This window comes from Convolutriloba macropyga, chromosome 6 (assembly GCF_964194025.1).
Source record: "Convolutriloba macropyga chromosome 6, txConMacr16.3, whole genome shotgun sequence".
Lineage (NCBI taxonomy): Eukaryota > Metazoa > Xenacoelomorpha > Acoela > Convolutidae > Convolutriloba > Convolutriloba macropyga.
In genome coordinates, this window is record NC_134473.1 from 43,105,793 (window position 1) to 43,128,493 (window position 22,701).

General features: G+C 31.1%; 1 protein-coding gene across 2 annotated transcripts in view; it reads right to left on the minus strand.

The window, feature by feature from the left end:
- The window catches only part of LOC142341695 (peptidyl-prolyl cis-trans isomerase A-like), a 107,020-nt gene extending 84,617 nt beyond the window's left edge, over window positions 1-22,403 (minus strand). The window contains exons 1-2 of one of the 2 annotated variants that reach the window (XM_075392849.1): window positions 22,274-22,403; window positions 21,735-22,023 (exon numbers count right to left, since the gene is read on the minus strand). In XM_075392849.1, coding sequence (XP_075248964.1) covers window positions 21,735-22,004 — 270 coding nt within the window. In that variant the 5' untranslated portion in view covers window positions 22,005-22,023; window positions 22,274-22,403. Of the gene's footprint in view, window positions 1-18,264; window positions 18,549-21,734; window positions 22,024-22,273 lie in introns of those variants that run through there. The other variant, XM_075392850.1, reaches the window with a different exon arrangement.
- Window positions 22,404-22,701: the final 298 nt, after the last annotated feature.

Below are 22,701 nucleotides of genomic sequence, written 5' to 3' on the forward strand. Positions count from 1 at the left end.
AATAAATTCTTTTTCTGATTCTGTGTATTTATTAATGTTAAATTTGCATTTGAAATTTGGTTTTCTTTCGATTGTTGCTACTTGTTCAATTGTTTCATTGTCTTGTATGTTTAGTATTTCGTTGATATCATTTTCATTTTCATATGTTAAGTGATATAATGCTGTAAATAAGTCTATGGAATTAGTCTGATACACTTCTTCGTTATGATTTGTGAACGTAATGTTTTGATACATAAAACCAATTAAGCCTTCATTAATTGTTATTTTGTGTTGATTTTTATTGACTAAGAATATGTCCATGAAGTGTTCTTTTTCTGTTGAAAGATCTTTTATATCCGTGAATGATAGATTGTGATACTTGTTAAATGGTTCGAAATAGTAGTTTGAACTATAAATTGCTTTTCCGTTTGACTTTTCCATTTTTCTGAAGATGGGTATCGGAAATGTTATGCATCTATGTTGTTCTTTTTCGAGATAGATTGATTCTTTGTTATAAATTGGATATAGTCTAGAGTAGTAGGGGTATCCTTTCGTACCGTTCATGAAGAATGTAATGTCCTTATCTAGAGTTGTGTTAGTGTTTTTTGTTAATTTGTTTGTACTTACATTCATTGTTTCTATATGTTCCTTGAAGAATGGAGTCCCGAGTATGTTGTGATTACCTTAGGTAACAAAAAAATGAATGTTAAAGTTGTGTTGTATTTTATTTCTGTTGTTTGATATTCTATCTGGTGTTAGATTTAAAGTTATTGTTCCAAATGTTTCTATGGTTGTATTATTTGCTGCTGTTAGTGTTTTGTTTGCTCGTTCGAGATGTATATCAGAGTTGTAGTATTTTATTTCATTCCAGGTGTCTTCCTTTAAGAGGCTTAATGTTGCTCCAGAGTCCAGAGAAAATCAACTTCAAATACTGGTTTTTGCTTTGTAAAGTCTTGTTCGAATTTGTTACACTGATACATTGGTAGTATCCATGTTGGTTACTTTCTAGCGCATTCACTATAGTATTTCATGTGTCTTCGTTCGCGTTGTAAAATTTGTCAAGTATTTCTTGATCTTCATTTGATGATTCGGATGTGTATTCGTATTCATCAATGCCAGGTGGATCTTCGTTTTGTCTATCTGTCTCTATATTATTTATTCTGCCTTTATTTTTTTATTGTTATATTTGTTTCCATCTGTTCTTCCGTCTTTTGATTGATGTCTGTTATTTTGTTCTCGATGTGACGAATTTCTTCTATCATTTCTATTGTTATTGTTTGAAAATTGTCTGTTATTGCTATTTGATCTTTGTCTGTATCTATCAGTTCTATTTGAATCTCTGTTATCAAATCTTTGTCTGTTATAATTATTATTACTATTATTATTATTTCTGTTATACGGTTATTGGTGTCTTGATTGGCTGCGATTTGTGTATCTTGAGCTTGATCAATATTGTTATATCTAGTATAATTATTGTTTCTGTTGTAGCTGTTTGTTCTACTTCTATTGAAATTGTTTCTATTGTAACTTGTATTTCTATTATTATATTTGTTATTAGAATCACTGTTTCTTTGATAATTTGACATATTATTGTAGTTATTTCTTGATTGTGGTCTATATGGCGTTCTGCTTCTTGAGCTGTTGTACACGGGTGATGTTGATGGTAGTTGTCTTCCATTGACATTGTTTGAGTCGATTCTTCTATTCGGTAAATTTTGATTATTTCTAATGTGACCATAAAATGTTTTTTCTTTTGGTCTTGGTATTCTTTCTAGTCTTGGTCTTTTAAAGCATCGGCCTTTTGTGTGACCGTGTGAACTACAGTAACTACAAAATAGAGCAAATTTTGGTCTTCCTTTAAAATTTTTTCTATCGTATGTGTTGTTTATTCCATTTAGAACGTTACAGATCGTTCCTTCAAATTGTTCCAAGTCGTTTTGCTTTAGGTCGTTTATACAAGCTATGTTAATTTGTTTTAAGTCGTCATTAATGTTATTTGTAGTTTGGTTAATTTCATATAATCGTTTATGATTGTTCGTTATTGTTCTTGTTAAGTCCATTTGATCTATTTTGTCAACTAGTGCTTTGAATGGTATTTCTGGTTCTCTTGGTGTTTGTTTATGGTTTGCATGTTTTTTCAAGGCTGCCGTTTTTAGTTCATTATCCAAACATCTTATGCATGTTTGATTCATTACACTATTTCTATAATCTTCTGTATATAATGAATATGCTGTTTTGACAAGTGTTTCTATTCTCATGGCAAGTGACCGTAATGATTCGTTTGTATGTTTTTTTAATTGTTGTAATACTATTTCTGCTTGTTGTTTTGATTTTTCTGAATCGAACATATCTGAGAATTCTTTGCAAAATGTTTCCCAATCTAATTTGGTTTCACTCGGAAGAGTTGAATACCATTTTCGAGCTGGACCTTGTAGTGTGTGTAATATTAAGGCTGCTCTTTTTACTTTCCATTGGTGGTGTCCTGGTTTGTTTACTGGTTCTATGCCACTGCTAAATATCATGGCTGCCACTATACTGTTTAGATATTCTTCGACAGTATATGCTGGATCTGTGCCATCAAATGGTCTTATTGTCGTTGGTACTGAACCGCTACTTATGTTTTGTTCAATTTGTGGTTCTTCGTTTATACTCATTGATGTTAATTGTTTATAGAATGGTAATGGAGGTTCTGTTACCGTTGTTTCTCTTTCCTCTGTTGTATTTGAATTTATAGTACTTGGTGTTGATCTGCGTGTTCTAATCTCGTGTCTGTTTTGTATTTTATTGTCTTCTACATTTCTGTTTTCTGTTCGTGTATTGTATTGTATATTAATGTCATTTATCGTTCTTTCGAATCTGTTAAACATTGATTGTAATGCTTCATCTTGCTTTCTTTCCATGTTTTCGTTTATTAGTCTAAATTTGTTTTCTATATTGTCTATTAATTTATTTGTATGATTTGTTACTTTTTCTGTGATTTCGTCTTTTAGATCATGATAATTGTACATTTGTTGTTCCCAATGTAAATCGTGATTATGATTGTTTTCGTTTAGTGAGCTTATATATGTATTGGTTCTAATATAGTCTTGGTTCATCGTTTGTTGAGTTTTCTTTCTAACTCTCTGATTCACCGTTGGTGGTATCCAATTCCCAAATTTTATTTCTTTTTCTTTTTCATCTGAATCGGAAATATATATTTCGTCTACAACATTTTGTTGGTTTCCAAACAATTTTGAGGTTAGTGGTTTGTCTGGTTTTATCGTTGATTTTTGTTTTGCTTGCAGACTTGTGTTTATTTCAACGTCTTTTGGTGTTGGCGTAGTTGTAAGTGTTTTTGACAGGCTAAACGATGAGGAACCCAGTTGTCCTTGATCTGTGATTTGTACATAATCTTCTAGTCCTTGTATGTAATTTATACTGTCTGAACATACTTTTATTGTACTTTCGAAGTGTGGTGAATAGTACTCACCGTCCCAGATGTGTCTAAATTCTTCATTCAGATTTTCAATCGCTTCTTGAAATGCTTCTCCAAACTCTATTCGTTTTTCGTTGATGTGTTCAAAATTATCTAACCAAAATAAGAAAGTAAATTCTGAGATGATGTTAATTCTGACAAATGTAGCTGTTTTGAATTCTGTTTTTAGTTCAATAATTTTTGTTAACCAGTTATTATAATTTAATATTTCTGAGTCTATCGTTTACTGACTGTATTTGTCTTTGTTGTTCGTTCAAATATCCGATTGTGTTTCGGAGTGATTCGTATATTGTATTTGGTATTGCTGTTATTTTTGATCTATCTTGAGAATTTTCATGTCGTTTCAAGAATGTTTTAAACATGTCTGATAATTTTGTTTCATTTTGAAAATTATAAAACGTTTTTTTGTTTCTTGTTTCATCTGTTAATGTGAATATATAATGTTTGTTAAGTTGGTCTCTACCCAGTAGTATTAATAATGTGCTAGGTGGTTTCTATGAATACTGATTTGTTGTATATGTTTTGTTTCTTTGAAGAAGTTATTCTTCAAATTTATTAGTATTTTGTGTATTGTCTCGCGGTTTTCTAGCGGACAATCATCAGAGATTGTAAACGGTATTAGGAAATTGTTAGTATTTGTTTGTTGTAGATAACTACTGGCCATTGTTACTATTATTTTGTTAGATCTAGAGATTGTTTTGTTCAATTGTTAATTTTTCCGTTATGGAGAATAAAAGATGAAAATTTGTTATTTCAATATAGTCCGGCACCGGTCGCACCAAATAAGACGTGTGCTGAGATAGGGTTACCTTGAGAGGTTACTCTACTTCTGTCTTATGGTGTCTCAAGAATATAGTCAAATCTTAAGGCTTACCTGACTAACTAAAGTTCTAATTCTCTAGTCTGTTACTCTTCTATCTGAGCTTCAGTAGACAGTGCACCGGCCGCAATGCTAAATTCTAACGTATATCTCAATACTAAAACAAGAGCGGAGTAGAGAGAGAGAAATATACTTTATTATTATATCAGGTATGACTGGTACCGACTAAAGGGGTAGCGTGTTGTGTTACCAACGGGTAAACAGATAAACATCTAAAGGAAAGGTATTTCCATATTTTCAACCAATCAGAGTTGAGTATCTTAGTTTTTATTTATTAACATAAATAAAGTCTCTAAATCCTTTTGTTGGAAGTCAACACTGACTCCATTAAGACAAGTAAGAAATAGTTATATTTATAATTATCATTATCAAGAACTGCTTCGCAGATGATTATAGCTAGAGATATATCTAAAATAATGACTAGGGCCCTAGTTATAATTATAATTATGATACTATATAAACCATCGTATTTCCATCACTATACACACTAATAACCTTTCTAGTTAATACTAATGCACGACATATAACATCGGCAACTGCAGCACTCAGTTTAAAATTAAGTTGTATTGGTCGTGTACCTATATGATCACTTTGATATCTAGTATCAAATACATATATTTTATAACAGCTTTTCAATGTTCTATGATTTATATATGGTTTTATATTATGTGGTAGCCCATTATAATCTTTATTAAAGCTAACAATCTCTTTAAAAGCCTCAATATAATTATGAGTACCTTAATTAGTAATCATTCTATCCTCAGGATAAAAGTCGCTACCATTCTTACAATAACATTCTGTAGCATTCATCATATGAAATGTACATGCATCATGAGTTTGTTCATTAACATTATTATTTTCAAAACCAACTATTATATATTGTGGTCTTTCCATCCCACTTTCTATACCTAGATCAAATAAGAAGTTAGTAGCATTGGGTACATTCTTATAAAATGTCTTTCTTTCATAATAACTGAAGTCTATATTATTCTTTTTATTTAATCCTTTTTGTACAATAATTCTATTATCATTACTAGGATCAATACTAGGCACACACCAAGATATATCTCTAATTTCTATCTTAGCATCATTAGCAACAGCACCAGAACCAGCATTAACTCTAAATAGAGATCACTATTATTTCTTTTTAATATTAGTTTAAATCCTAAACCATATATAATCTTTTCTAAATCATTTACAAAATCAAATAGATCGCTCATTTTAATCATCATATACATATGACCTCGTTCTGCAGCAAAATGGGCACCTTTAAGATGACTATCTCTATTACCTCAATTTCTAACAAAACCAATCTCGTATTCATCATCAGTACTAGTAAATAACTTATACATCAATAGATTAGGATGACAATGATCTACATATTCAATGGTCCTACCACCACTAGTTTCAAGCTTAACTGAACTAAATAATGCAATCAAACCTTAATTAACTATCTGATATTAGCATCATTAGCATATACTCCACCAGCATCATCTAATACAACAAACTCTATCTCTAGATAGGAATCACGCAAATTTAAATGATTCTCTTCTCTATTGAGAATGATATTAATATTGGTATTAACCGTATTCATTGTTGCTAGATTATTTGGTTTATACTTTATAATCTTACTTTTGTGTATATCATTATTATAACCACAAGTTGTATTCAAATTAAAATCCATTTTTATTAGATAAAAATTTAACTTTTAATTATAACTAAGACTATAATTATATTTATGACTAAAACCAAAGATATAATTATAACTATCGGTGTAACCGCTTCGCGGATAGCCAAAGCTATAATTATAACCATAAATATAATCTAATATTTAAATATAACCAAAGCTATAATTATAACTATGGGGCTCCGCCCATGTTTCACCATAAATATAATCTAATATTTGAATACAATAAAATGACTGACAGTTTAATCACGGGAAATACAACTTCGTTAATCTTATATGAACTACGAAAGATAAATGAAACTCTAAGTAAAACTAAAGAAGAGCATACACTTAACTTTAGAATGATAAAACCAACAGAAAAGTTTAACTTTAGTGAACCTATACTTAACTCATCAAAATTAGGTTTAATTGGATTATCGTTTTATAATTCGGTGTTTAATGTGAATAGAAGGAACAATCAATTCATATATGATATCAAGGGTGAAACATGGTCAGATACCCGTATTTTAGGTATTATATCAGGAGCATATGAATTATTCGAAATAGAAGAATTACTAAAAGAGGAAACTAATGGTAATGTTATAATAGAATCTGATAAGAATACAATGAAAAGTTTAATGGAAGTAAAACAAGGTGCAATTAACTTTGACATAGAAAATTCAATAGCCCTATTACTGGGCTTTAGAAAATTAGTATATGAACAAGGTAAAAATACATCTCAGAAAATTGTTGATATTATGGGTTTCAGTACTATTAACATTCATTGTAATGAGATATCTGGTGTTAAAGATAATGGGAATAACACAGACATACTATATACTTTTACTCTAACAGAACCACCAGGTTACTTGATAAATATTATAACAACTGATATCTTGTATCAAAATGAAACTAAAGATAGAATAGAATATATCGAGTTTCATTTTAAAGATGAGCATGGAAGTTCTATATACTTTAATGGTGATGTATTAAACTTTACTTTACATCTGGTGTAGATATAAACTTAAACTTAAACTAAACTACGAAACTCTGCAATCCCAATTAAATCTTAGTTTACCATTAATATTTTTCTTTTTAGTTATATCAATGACAATGTAATTATAAGGCTCTTTCCATACCTTATTTGATATATTAGCAAAACCATTATAACTAAGTTCAACATTAATAAAGGAATCTTGATATATAGATATGAGGACTTTACCTCTTTGTTCAAATAAAATAAATAGATTACAATTCTCTCTAACGCTCTGTCTATCTATTGTGAATAGATTTTGGTTAAGATAAATCATATTGCATTTATTATGTCTACCCCTACAAAAGTATTCATTAATAACTGGTTCTTTGGCTCTATCATTATCGAATATCATTAGTTTCTTTAAGTCTTTGGGTAGTTGATCGGGAGAGGGTAAATCTTTTATATCTTTAACAAACTCATCATCTGCTTTATCGTCAACAGAGATGCGACTTCGTCGATTATAAATCTCTACACCTTCATATTGATCACCAGTATGACCAATGATGTATAGCTTATCAAAGTATATTCTAGCCTGAACTAGTTTTTTTAATAAGAATGTCTTACCACATTCACTAGGACCAGATATTATACATCTAAAGTTCTCTGGGATTGTAGCTTCAGTAATTATATTATCATCATTTAGCCATGATTGTAGGTCTTCCTTTATATTTACAGAGATATTGTTAATAAGAAATTCTTTGTTGTTAGGTTTACCCCTTTGTTGTTTGCATCAAATAGATATATAAAATTATCATTAACATTATCATTATCATTAACATTATCATTATCATTAACATCATTAGCAAAGCTACTTCGTAGATCATTATCATTAACATTATTAGCAAAGCTACTTCGTAGATCATTATCATTATCATTAACTTTAACTTTATCATTAACATTATCATTATCTTTATCATTATCATTATCATTATCATTATCATTATCATTATCATTATCATTATCATTATCATTATCATTATCATTATCATTATCATTATCATTATCATTATCATTATCATTATCATTATCATTATCATTATCATTATCATTATTAGTAAAGCTACTTCGTAGATCTTTATTTTTATCATTAACATTATCTTCAACACTATCATTATCTTTAGCATTATTAGTAAAGCTACCTCGTAGATCATTATCATTATCATTATTAGTAAAGCTACTTCGTAGATCATTATCATTATCATTAACATTATCATTAACATTATCATTATCATTAACATTATCATTATTAGCAAAGCTACTTCGTAGATCTTTACTAAAACCTAAACAAAAACAATCATTATATATTCCTGGATATTTACATTGATTAACTAGAATATTCAAAGCATTGTTAATTCTAACTGCTCTATTAATAAGGTAGATCATATATAAACAATACGCCCCACAATAAGATTCATCAAATTGCTGTTTTCTCTCATTAGAGCCTAGGTCAACATATTCTTCTAAAAATAATGGTGGGGTCTCAACACCAAAACTATAGAGGTAATACACAGGACCATCTTCTCTTCTTATAACTAAAACCCAATGTGTACCATCAGTTGGATGTAGATTCACAATAATGTTGAAGTAAGGTTCACTTGTGTTATCTGGATTCTGATCTCTCAATACTATTTCAATTGGTGTTAGACTTATATCTTTTCCTATATCTTTTATTCTGATATCACTCATAGCATTATTATCAATATTAAATTTATTATTGAATTCCTCAAAAGTTAGGATAAGCATTTTTAATAGGTATAAAAATGGAGACGGGTAGCGCAGTTATAATTTTCATTTTCTTGGTGGACTTTGTTATTTAATATATGATTCAATACCAAGTAAATATACAAAACTAGAAGAAAGCTTTGGTGGGCTTATGAATAGGAGTCTAGTTAGATTTGAATATGAAAAGTCACCATTACATACTATTGTTTATGGTGGGACTGGTACAGGCAAAACACATTTTATTAGAAAATACTTAAAGTTATACTTGGATCCACAAAGTGGTTACGATCCGCGAACAGACTCCGTCTGTGGTAAACCACGCGGCTACACCGATCAAAACCGAAACCAAGACCAAAACCAAAACCAAAAAAAAGCAAGCTAAAAATATAATCATAGCATGTAAAGATGATAGAGATTGGATAGATCCTGAGACTGGTGAGTTTTATATTGGATTAAATACATGCGATATAAATATGATCACATCAAAAAAAGTCTAAATTCAAAGATAGTGTAATAGTACTTGATGATATGGGTGATAAGTTAAATAAGGATAGAGTTTATTATTTCAAAGAAGGTAGACATAATAATTTTCAAATGATTGTAATGTGTCATAAACCAGCCCAAATAATCAATACAGCAAGAATGAGTTCGGATACTATTTATTTAACAACTTATAATGGAGCTGATCTATTTAAAAATTTTAATGAAATATATAAATGTGAACATAACTTCAATAAAATAATTAGTGAGTTAAATAGTAACTATTATTATTGTACAGACGGGATGTCAGGTGAACTTCGTTATGGTATAATTAAATATAATAGGAAAGAGAATACTTTTTTTATTGATAAGAATAGAACTATATATGACTCGAGAGTTGGTTTCCTTGATTTAAAAGCTCTTAGTTTAAAAGATAAATTAGAAAGCCAAGATGAAAACAAACTTATAGCATATATGAAACCACTCATGATAAATGCTACAGATATAAATACTATTAATCATGATAATTATCACTTCTATTTTAATAAATTTCTTACATTAAAAGGTATTAAAATACAGAATGATGTTTTAACAAAAGAAATGGTTAAAGCAGATGGTTTTAGGTTAGCATCAACTATTATAGGAATTATAGGTACTTGTTTAGTGATATATAACTATATGAGTCCTGATACAACAATAAAAACTGCTGGACATGAGGCAACGAGTGCAAGTAATATATTAAATAGAGCAAGTACATTTGTTAACTCTGGATATAGGGAAGAAAAGCAGCTACAAGGAGAATATATAAATAAAGGGACTGGAATTTTAAATAAAGAGGGACGAAGGTATTTAAACAGACTATATGGAAATAATGATGAATTTAGAGAAGAAATTATAGATATTGTTAGAGATAAAACGGAATTAGACCTTTAAGTGATTTTAGATAGAAGATATAAAACTATTACACTCAATACGACGGGGAAGAAATATTTAACAGTTTGTCGCGTCTAAAGATAATACTAAAGATGTAATTGAAATCTTGGCTAAATATGTTTGGTATAATTGAAATTTGACCAATTATAAATGGTTATAAGATGTTTAGAGTGTAAACATAAATATAGACTCCCTTTTAATTTAGCTTTTCATTTTTGAATACGTCATGAAGATAAAATTAGTAAAAGTGCATGTGGTGATAAAACATTAAGTGGTATTTGTATCAAGGAACTTGCTCAACAAAGTTGTTTGGTTAACCACGAGCGAAGCTCGTTTGCAAATTCACCGATGAAAACTGATTGTTCTTTTAAAGATGAATCTGGATATAACTCTAGCTCTAGTATTAACTCTAACTCTAACTCTAACTCTAACTCTAGCATTAACTCTAACTCTAACTATAACTCTAACTCTAACTCTAGCATTAACTCTAACTATAACTCTAACTCTAGCATTAACTCTAACTCTAGCTCTAACTCTAACTCAAACTCTAGCATTAACTCTAACTCTAACTATAACTCTAACTCTAACTCTAGCATTAACTCTAACTATAACTCTAACTCTAGCTCTAACTCTAACTCTAACTCTAGCATTAATTCTAACTCTAACTATAACTCTAACTCTAACTCTAGCATTAACTCTAACTATAACTCTAACTCTAGCATTAACTCTAACTCTACCATTAGCTCTAACTCTAATTCTAGCATTAACTCTAACTCTAACTCTATTATTAACTCTAATTCTAACTCTAACTTTAACACCGAAGTCTAACTAGAAATTGTAATAAATGTAACTCTGAAAAACCACTAACTGATTTTGATGAGAGTATACATGTAGAAATTGTACTTCAGCTAAAATTAATTGTCTATATATTGTCCTTCTGTTGTGAGATATGATGGGATAAGAGCTCATGTAAAGAAACAACATCCAGATGTAGAATTAACTAGAGGATTTAGTATAAATTTAACTGAAAGATCAGCGGATCCCAGATCAATAAAGTTGCCACTACGTGGAACAGTGGAACTGTTTCACAGATCTCTTATTGGCCAAACTGAGGAAAGTTGTTCTTGTAAATATTATAAATATTTAGATAATTTTAAAAATTAATTAAAAAAGAGGGATTTCACTCTTTAAGCGCGATAGATAGTGATTTTGTACTGGGGCATCACTCCGATAGGGGCGATTTCGCTCTTAAAGAGTGATTCGCTCTTAAAAGAGGGATTTCACTCTTTATTTTGAAAATTTATGAATTAATTGTTTTTTTGGACAAAAATTAATTTTTTAAAATGAAAAAATTATGTGAAATTAGCTTTCTTTCACATTTAGCAACCACTAATAGTAGATCAAGTCAACAAGCTGGGTACAACATCGAAATACACATCGAATGAAAAGTGCATGTCATGCTAAAATGGCCGCCACCATTGACGAAGAAAGCCACAACCACTAACAGAATGAAATCAAACCAGTGAAAATTTCGAATATAAGATGCCCTTATATTCTAGTAGGAATAGCTAGTAAGGTCAGTATTTATTAAAATTTTTATTTAATTTTTAATAAATTATACAAAGAATTCACATTAATAGAAGCATTTAATTATTATTTTACTTTCAAACAGGTAATTACTTGGGAAAGGATACCTAATTTTAAGTTAAAAATCATGTCAGAATATTCTAGAAAAAGGAATATTCTAGAATGATTCTCCATGTTGGGACCTTTATTCTCCACGGCACTTTTTGGCTATTCATCATGAGTTTCACTCAACTACAAAAACTATCGAAAAATTTTAAACAATTTTCTTCAATTGACGAGACTTTAATAACTGGAGCTTTATCAAGCACTTCTTTATCTGAAGAAAATCTAAACGAGTTGACTAATTTAACAACTCAAATGATTACATTTTGAAAGGAGAACAAATACATACCCGACAACACCGCCGAACATGGAAGTGAGACAGGAAAACGAACTAAAATAGAACTCTTCCAGTTATTCCTCTTCAAGTTCAAGAAGGACCTACTAAATTACGAGCATCAGGATACACCGGACAAGTTTGAAATGAGAGTGCCAAAATATTTATCTTTTCGTGATAAACTCAGGAATTCATTCAATGTTGGTGAATTTGAGTCTTATCTCACCACAGTCAATAACATGGGTGGAAAGCTGAATCGTTTATGTCTACTGACAATTTCTGACAAAGGATACATATGGGGGAAAGTGAAACAGAATCATCAAGAAAACAATAAGGATATTCCCTGAAACAACTACTGAACGATAAAGGATATTCCTACTCTACTGTCCAGAGTTATATCAACTTCTCTCAAGCATGTGAAAGCTATCCAAGGATCCTAGTCTCAACAGACTACTACTCAGAATGGAAAAAGTTCCTTACAATATTTTTGGCAGAAGTTCAGAAGGATAGCCAGCTACAATCTAGGTGCATGACAGAACTACAATTTTAATGAATGATAAACAAGTGATTGGTTATTGAGAAATATATTTAATATTAATATTGATATTGATATCCCTACAGATGATACATTAATATTGATATCCTTAGTGTTAATACATTAATATATTCACCTGATTATTAAGAGTTCAGTGAGCTTAAAAATGAAAATTAAGCGTGTTCAAGCATTCTGTAGTTGCGTCCTCCCCCACAGTTGCCATTAAGAAAGGTCGAGCAATACTGCCGTAGCGTGGTAAAGGTGAGTCAACCTTTTAACAAGACCTCTCAAGTTTCGGCTCAAAAAAATGTAACCTGGTACATAGAATCACTCAGTTAAACATCATAGATCAATCGTCTCCAAGGGTAAAGTCAAAATTTTAAAAAAACTTGTTTCTTATTATCGATTTCTAAGCAATTTTGAGTTATTTTCAGTCCATTCGGTTCTATTGAAAAAAAACTTTGTGAGATGATTAACCTGATTTATTTCAATATAAATTGGCTTATTAGATATGAAATTAGTCTTAAAACTAGCTTTGAGAACTTTTGGATATTAGCGTATGAAATGCATAAATTTTACTGGCAATGTACATTTTTGTACACAAATTTGTGCGTGTAATATGTATTTATAGTGGTGAATACAGTAGTGGATAAAACAAGGAAACCAACAAGCAGTAAAATTTGGCCCGATTCGACATGCGCGATTAGCGTTAGGAGAAAGGGTCAAATTTTACTGGTGGTTGGTTTCCTTGTTTTATCCACTACTTTCTACTTAGAGTTTTTAACCGGTGTGTGATAAAAAAAAGCGTAAATGCTATAATCAATAAAACTTTTAACATTTTATATACTAGTCCCATTTTCAAACATTAGAAAATGGATATGAATTTTGATATTTCTTCATTTTAAGGATTATGTGAAAATTATTATATTATGAAAGAGGCTATGAAAAATATCGCATTGAAATAGAAATGTGGTTCTATTCCTGTTGAAAATGTGATGCGCGATCAGAGGCTTGAGTGTTGATGATGTTAATCATAAAATAATTGTTAATCTAGATTCAAATGTAGTTAATGGTTTCTAGTTAAAAGTAGAGATAGATTTAAAGGTGATAGCTATTAATTTGATAGCTATGGTATACAAACAACACCTTTGTTTTTACAAAAACACATATCATGGCTTTAATTCAATCGGATATTGAATCAAATTTTGCTGATTAATAGCTAATCAACATATACGTGACTCTTACAGAAAACAAACGTCAACAAGAAGCGATAGTTACTGAGGGTGATTGTTCAGGTAGCAGCTTGACATGCCAAGAGCAAAGCTCTTTCGGTGATCGACGGAGTAGCTTTAATCAATGTAAACTTGACCTTGTTGAGTCCAAAAAGGGTCGAGACTATTCACTAGAATACTTCATTGCCCAGGTTGAGGTGCCATCCGGAAGTGACCCCTGATCAGACCGTGCCAGACGAAAGTTACCTCTGATCAGACCCTCCCAGACCAAAGTATCCTCTGATCAGACAAAAGTGGGATTGAAACACCGTGTGCGCTCTAAGTGCGCTCGAAACTGTCTCTGATCAGACCTTCCCAGAGGGAAAGGACCTCTGATCAGCCCATAATCAGACCATTGTCCAGACGATTGTGCGACCATGGCCCAGTTCGAACCCAGACCCTTATCCAGACGATTGTGCGCTCAAAATCACTTCTGATCAGACTCTTGTGCGCTCAAAAGTTACTCCGTATCAGACTATTGTGCGCTCAAAATCACCTCACCGCGCGAATTTTGTTATAATATATTCATTTCATACAAAATGATGTTTGCATTATTATATTCATTTAAAGAAAAGACCAGTCTAAAAGTATTATTGCTAAAGAAAAGAAAACCCAACTGCTGAGCAAAAAATTATTTAGTATACATTAGTGCATATTTCCAACTCAATGGATAAATTTAGACAGCTTTCCATATAAAACATCGTATACTACAGTTAAACAAAATTTACTTGTAAGGGGACTGACATGTTCAATCAGTTGGACCCCTTTGGTTCTGATCAAAGACAGGAGACTCGAGATCTGTCTGTGATCAGAATGCTGCTTTTTGTTGCCTCTTGACAGAGCCTACATCTCTCTGTAAAAAAAACAAAAAATCAAAAAAAAATTGCGCTCGAAATGGTCTCTGATCAGACTAATGTGCGCTTGAATCCGCCTCTGATCAGACCATTCCCATCCTGAAGGGACTTCTGATCATACCATCCCCAGACCAAAGTGACCTCTGATCATACCATCCCCAGACCGAAGTGACCTCTGATCATACCATCCCCCGACCGAAGTGACCTCTGATCATACCATCCCCCGACCGAAGTGACCTCTGATCATTCTATTGTGCGCTGGAACCAAATCCCAGACCCTGTAATTTTGGTCTGGGAACACACCGTGTGCGTTGAACTTGGTCTGATCAGAGGTCACTTCCGGATGGCACTTTAACATGGGTGATGACGATCTTATTTTACCTAGAATTTTTTAGTGTTATCGGGTTCTATTGGTAGACATAATAACTGTAATTTGTTTTTTTTACCAAAATCTATTTTCAACAGATTGTTGAAGTGTAAGAGAGAATTCTAATATGTTTACTCTATTTATAAAACGAGTTAATGTTTTTAAAATGTTTATGGTTAATTCTTACGTCAATTTGAGACTGAATATACAAATTTTCGTCTTTTAAAAAAATGTTATAAGTCATCTAATTGAATTCTTATAGTTATTCTAATGGATGTGGATAATAACAGTAAAACAAGAGTCAATTGGAATCAATGCTTTCAATTATTTGTCTGTGAGGAGAGTTTTTTATTTTCATTGTTAACTATCAGCGAAGCTGCTAAGCATTTACTGTTAACTGCCTCAACTATAGACTAAAACTTATAAAATTTGCAGTAAAATTAATTGGTCTACCATGTTCATCTTTAACACTAAAATTCGATTTACTCTATTCTATCCTTAGTAACGTTTTGATATAACACAATAAATAGGTGGAATAATATTATTCATGTAACCAAGTGATTCAAGCAAAGTAAAATTGCTTATTGTATTTTTGTCTTTACCAATTTTATATATACACTTGATATTATATTACGGTAAATAATAACTGCATTGAATCCCGCAAAATCAACATTTTTTGCTGCGTCTTTACCATAGCGGTGTATTTGCCTAATGAATCCTGATATAGGTCCTGTCCTATTGAGTTGTCTTTATCAAAACTATTTGCTCCCTGTATTGCTTTCATCTTACAATTGATTTAATTCTTGTTTGCTTCTATTATAACATTACTAAAGGTTTGCTGTCTTATTGTCTCTACTTTTTCAGATAGTTGATAGATCCTGGTAATGTGACATTAATCATTGCGGGTGATACATAATCAAGTACATTATCAAAACCATCAACAATTGCTTCATTATAGCCATTTGGTTTCTTAAATTGTCAACTTCTTATATAACATTTGACTATTTTTTCTGTTACTTGAAAGTAGAATTATAAACGAATAGTCTAGTTAAACCTAACTTTGAAAAATTAAATATAGGTTCGTTGAAGTTAAACGTTTAATTTAGTTCCAACATTCTAAAGTTTGGTTTAAAATCATATTTTCGGTGTTCGCTAACTCTTTGTTAATCATTTTAAGTTTCCAGTGGTATTAAGCTGTCATCTTTTTTATAGTCTAAAACAAAAAAGCATTGATTTAAACTAAAAAATGGACATTACACTTGATACAACTTCTTGTAACTACATTTGATCGATACACTTGATGCAACCAAATAAACCGGAAACAATGAAAACTGTTAACTCCAACATTAATATTAAACTCAAAAGAGAAGAAAATATACATGATTTTTTTTAGAGATTTAGTCTATATTATCAGATGATACTGGTGACATTTACGTTTTTATTGATAATATTTGACTTTTAATTTGTGGCTTACCTGTATTATTCCGTTCCACTTAAAACGAGTGGAGGAAATAAATTCAAAAACTTATTGTGACCAAAATTTATCAATATACAATTTGATTACAGGTACTGATGATCGAAATGAATCTGGTTTTCTTGGAGATGAATGTGAAACAAGAAGTGAGCCTAAAAAGATCAAACAGCTGTTTTAAGAGAAACAATAATTACAGAGCGGTATATAGAGTAAATGGTATTAATGGGGGTTCCTTGCCGCAGTAGCTGCAGATAGTAATATACAAAAAGAAGAAATAAATCTCAATGTGCACCTTCAATGCTCTTAGTAAAAATAATCAAACAATTGTCCAAGAAGGATTAAATAAAAAAAGTAAAATCGATTTTAGTTATTATGAACGTAACACATTTTATAAGAATGCTCCTAATGTTAATTTTTCTTATTTGACTCTGGAATGGAAAGTGGCATGGAAAAACCTCAATGTCTTATTATTGGTTTTGAGAAAAATATTTTTTATGAAGAGACTAATGATGCGAGTAGATTCAGTGATACTGATGTACCTTTATTATTATTATTTTATCGTATTATTTGAATTGAGATTTATCCTGAAGACAGAATGAAGATAACAATAAAGCTAGCAAATGTAATGAAGCCTTCCAATATATTTTGAATTTCAATAAAAAATTAAGATCATTTGAAAACATATATTATATATATTTGATAATAGATATCAAAAAATGGTCCTATTGGTCAATTCTGTTAAACTTTATGTTTGCTAATGCTGTTAATGATTTTAATTGTCATGCATTGTCTTCAGTGATGGTAGTAATAATGGTTAATATTTTTAGTTAGTTTGCCTAAATAGTATAAAAAGGTGTCATTTCAGTTGTTTCTAGAGTGTTATTATATTGTTTAGAAATTGTTCATTCTAGGTGGGTTTAGATTATTCTTATTATTGTAAAGCCCATTTTAGCTGATTTTTAGAGTGTTAATATTATGCCCCTTTTACAACTGTTGTACAACTACTGACGACTTATTGAAATTGTTTGTCTTTCGCCGTATTTCTATAGCCTAATGCAATTTTATGTTTAGTAAGATATGTTTTGTGGGAGAAGTGAAACGGACCATATGGTTCTCAGTTGTGTAGGGGCGCTGGTTCGACATTTTTACAAAATTAATATAGTTTTGTAAATAAGATATTTGGTTGTGTTTCAATTTTCCAAGATTTTCATAATTTTGACAGAAAACACTTCTTTTTGAGAGGATCTTCCAATATCTTGTGTAACAAGGAAAATGATTGTTTAGGTTCAACTTCATTAGCAGCATACTTCTTAAAAATTAGTATGGTAGTTGTAGTAGTAAAATGCATTCGGCTCACTGCTCCGATAAATTGTATTCTCTAGCCTAAGTAGAAGTATAAGAAGAAGCTTGAGGAAGCTGAAAGAAAACTTAAATCGATATTGGGTATGGCTATTGGGTATGTAAAGACCGCTGGTCGACTTGTGAAAAGACTTTAGGTCAACCCTTACTAGGAGGTCGATCCTTACTAGGAAGTCGACCGTGTATTTAAGGTAGGGAACCCCCCAGTCGAATTTTTAGGTCTTTTCATAAAGTCCACCTCTCAACTAGGGTTTTTTATGGCCAACTTACATCGCCTCTGTAGTTGCCTTTGGCGAGAGCAACAAAATTGTTGACAGTGTTGGGAGCAGCATCCCCAAAAAGGGCAATAGCCACCCTACCTGCGGGTTCAAGGTCAATTGTGAAATCAAGGTACACTGTCTTAGTAACTGTCCATTTGTCCTCTGGGTCTATTTCTGGCTTTAAGTCATCTAGATCGTCCCTCGATAGTTTGGCACTCGAGAGTTGACAGTAGGAGAAGAGGACAAAAAAAGAACAAAGTGTGATCAATTGCTGATTCATGTTTATTCTATTTTAACTCCTGAAAAAATATATATGGAATCTTTGCCGGATAAATTTATCCACTAGAATACTTCATTGATGACGATATTATTTTACCTAGAATTTTTTAGTGTTTATATCGGGTACTATGGTTTTTTACCAAAATCTATTTTCAACAGATTGTTGAAGTGTAAGAGAGAATTCTAATATGTTTGCTCTATTTTAAAAACGAGTTAATATTTTTAAAATGTTTATGGTTAATTCTTACGTCAATTTGAGACTGAATATGCAAATTTTGGTTTTTTAAAAAAATGTTATAAGTCATCTAATTGAATTCTTATAGTTATTTTAATAGTTGTGAATAATAACAGTAAAACAAGAGTCAATTGGAATCAATGCTTTCAATTATTTGTCTGTGAGGAGAGTTTTTTATTGTCAATGGTAACTATCAGCGAAGCTGCTAGGCATTTACTGTTAACTGCCTCAACTATAGACTAAAACTTATAAAATTTGCAGTAAAATTAATTGGTCTACAATGTTCATATTTAACACTTAAATTCGATGTACTCTATTCTATCCCTAGTAAAGTTTTGATATAACACAATAAATAGGTGGAATAAAATTATTCATATAACCAAGTGATTCAAGCAAAGTAAAATTGCTTATTAAGTTCTTGTCTTTACCAATTTTATATATACACTTGATATTATATTACTGCAAATGAAACACTTGATATTATATTGCTGTAAATAATAACTGCATTGAATCCCGCAAAATCAACATTTTTTGCTGCGTCTTTACCATAGCGGGGTATTTGCCTAACGAATCCTGATATAGGTCCTGTCCTATTGAGTTGTCTTTATCAAAACTATTTGCTCCCTGTATTGCTTTCATATTACAATTGATTTAATTCTTGTTTGCTTCGATTATAACATTACTAAAGGTTTGCTGTCTTATTGTCTCTACTTTTTCAGATAGTTGATAGATCCTGGTAATGTGACATTAATCATTGCGGGTGATACATTATCAAGTATATTATCAAAACCATCAACAATTGCTTCATTATAACCATTTGGTTTCTTAAATTGTCAACTTCTTATATAACATTTGACTATTTTTTCTGTTACTTGAAAGTAGAAATATAAACGGATAGTCTAGTTAAACCTAACTTTGAAATAATAAATATAGGTTCGTTGAAGTTAAACGTTTAATTTAGTTCCAACATTCTAAAGTTTGGTTTAAAATCATTTTTTCGGTGTTCGCTAACTCTTTGTTAATCGTTTTAAGTTTCCAGTAGTATTAAGCTGTCATGTTTTTTATAATCTAAAACAAAAAAGCATTGATTTAAACTAAAAAATGGACATTACACTTGATACAACTTCTTGTAACTACATTTGATCGATATACTTGATGCAACCCAATAAACCGGGAAACAATGAAAACTGTTAACTCCAACAATAATATTAAACTCAAAAGAGAAGAAAACCTTTAAAATATACATGATTCTTTTTAGAGATTCAGTCTATATTATCAGATGATACTGGTGATATTTACGTTTTTATTGGTAATATTTGACTTTTAATTTGTGGTTTACCTGTATTATTCCGTTCCACTTAAAACGAGTGGAGGAAATAAATTCAAAAACTTATTGTGACCAAAATTGATCAATATACAATTTGATTACAGGTAATGATGATCGAAATGAATCTGGTTTTGTTGGAGATGAATGTGAAAGAAGAAATGAGCCTAAAAAGATCAAACAGCTGTTTTAAGAGAAACAATAATTACAGAGCGGTATATAGAGTAAATGGTATTAATGGGGGTTCCTTTGCCGCAGTAGCTGCAGATAGTAATATACAAAAAAGAAGTATATCTCGATGTGCACCTTCAATGCTCTTAGTAAAAATAATCAAACAATTGTCCAAGAAGGATTAAATAAAAAGAGTAATATCGATTTTAGTTATTATGAACGTAACACTTTTTATAAGAATGCTCCTAATGTTACTATTTCTTATTTGACTTTGGAATGGAAAGTGGCATGGAAAAACCTCAATGTCTTATTATTGGTTTTGAGAAAAATATTGTTAATGAAGAGACTAATGATGCGAGTAGATTCAGTGATATTGATGTACCTGACTTTTATCGTATTATTGGAATTGAGATTTATCCTGAAGATAGAATGAAGATAACTATAAAGCTAGCAATTGTAATGAAGCATTTCAAGATAATTTGAATTTCAATAAAAAATTAAGATCATTCAAAAACATATATTATATATATTTGATAATAGATATCAAAAAATGGTCCTATTGGTCAATTCTGTTAAACTTAATGTTTGCTAATGCTGTTTATGATATTAATTGTCATGCATTGTCTTCAGCCAGCAATATTATTAGTGATAGTAGTGATGGCAGTAATAATGGTTAATATTTTTAGTTAGTTTGCGTAAATAGTATAAAAAGGTGTCATTTCAGTTGTTTCTAGAGTGTTAATATATTGTTTAGAAATTGTTCATTCTAGGTGGGTTTAGATTATTCTTATTATTGTAATGCCCTTTTTAGCTGATTTTTAGAGTGTTAATATTATGCCCCTTTTACAACTGTTGTACAACTACTGACGACCTATTGAAATTGTTTGTCTTTCGCCGTATTTCTATAGCCTAATGCAATTTTATGTTTAGTAAGATATGTTTTGTGGGAGAAGTGAAACGGACCATATGGTTCTCAGTTGTGTAGAAGTGCTGGTTCGACATTTTTACAAAATTAATATAGTTTTGTAAATAAGATATATTGTTGTATTTCAGTTATCCAAGATTTTCATAATTTTGACAGAAAACACTCCTTTTTGAGAGGAACTTCCAATATCTTGTGTAACAAGGAAAATGATTGTTTAGGTTCAACTTCACTAGCAGCATACTTCTTAAAAATTAGTATGGTAGTTGTAGTAGTAAAATGCATTCGGCTCACTGCTTCGCTAAATTGTATTCTCTAAGTAGAAGTATAAGAAAAGTTTAATCGATATTGGGTATGGATATTGGGTATGGAAAGACCGCTGGTCGACTTATGAAAAGACTTTAGGTCAACCCTTACTAGGAGGTCGATCCTTACTAGGAAGTCGACCGTGTATTTAAGGTAGGGAACCCCCCCCCCCCCCCCCAGTCGACTTTTTAGGTCTTTTCATAAAGTCCACCCCTCAACTAGGGTTTTTTATGGCCAGCTTACATCGCCTCTGTAGTTGCCTTTGGCGAGAGCAGCAAAGTTGTTGACAGTGTTGGGAGCAGCATCCCCAAAGAGGGCAATAGCCACCCTACCTGCGGGTTCAAGGTCAATTGTGAAATCAAGGTACACTGTCTTAGTCACTGTCCATTTGTCCTCTGGGTCTATTTCTGGCTTTTCGTCATCTGAATCGTCCCTCGATAGTCTGGCACTCGAGAGTTGACAGTAGGAGAAGAGGACAAAAAGTGAACAAAGTGTGATCAATTGCTGATTCATGTTTATTCTATTTTAACTCCTGAAAAAAAAATATTTGGAATCATTGCCAGATAAATTTAAAGCCGCTTTGAATGATTTTCTTATCAGTATTTTTTTCTAGAATTTGACTGCAACGGAGGTTTACAAATACCGTCTGAACTTTAAAACGAAACATTGAAAAGACAATTATCTTAATTGTCTTTGCAGACATATGTTAATGTTCAATAAAGAAATTTGAGGAAAGAAAAAATGAGGTGAAAGCAAAAAAATTACTGAATATAAACACTTACCAAAATTTCTACTGAAGTGCAGTTATGAATTGATAACAATGAGCTCGAAAACTAACCGATACCACCGCGAAAGAACAAAAGCTCATTGTTATCCGTATCTCTCAAATCAGCGTGTCAGGAATCGCATAATTTAAGCGTGTCATTATATTCTCATAGTTTCCACGTTTCCTATTTGTTTTACAAAAATTAGTCCATCAATAATGAAATACTGTTCCACGATTTACACGAACTTGGTTTGCTTTGTTCAGCTTCATTACCAAATGTTGCATTTTTTGATAAATATGGTAATCGTGATCATAATAACCTCTTGAGAGGAAGAGAAAGAAGTGTGAATTGCCGCAACTGTTGACAACAAAAGCCCCCCCTGCAAGATCTTTTGTCAAGAATCACTCGTGCTTCGCGCAACACGTATATGCCACGTATTCAAG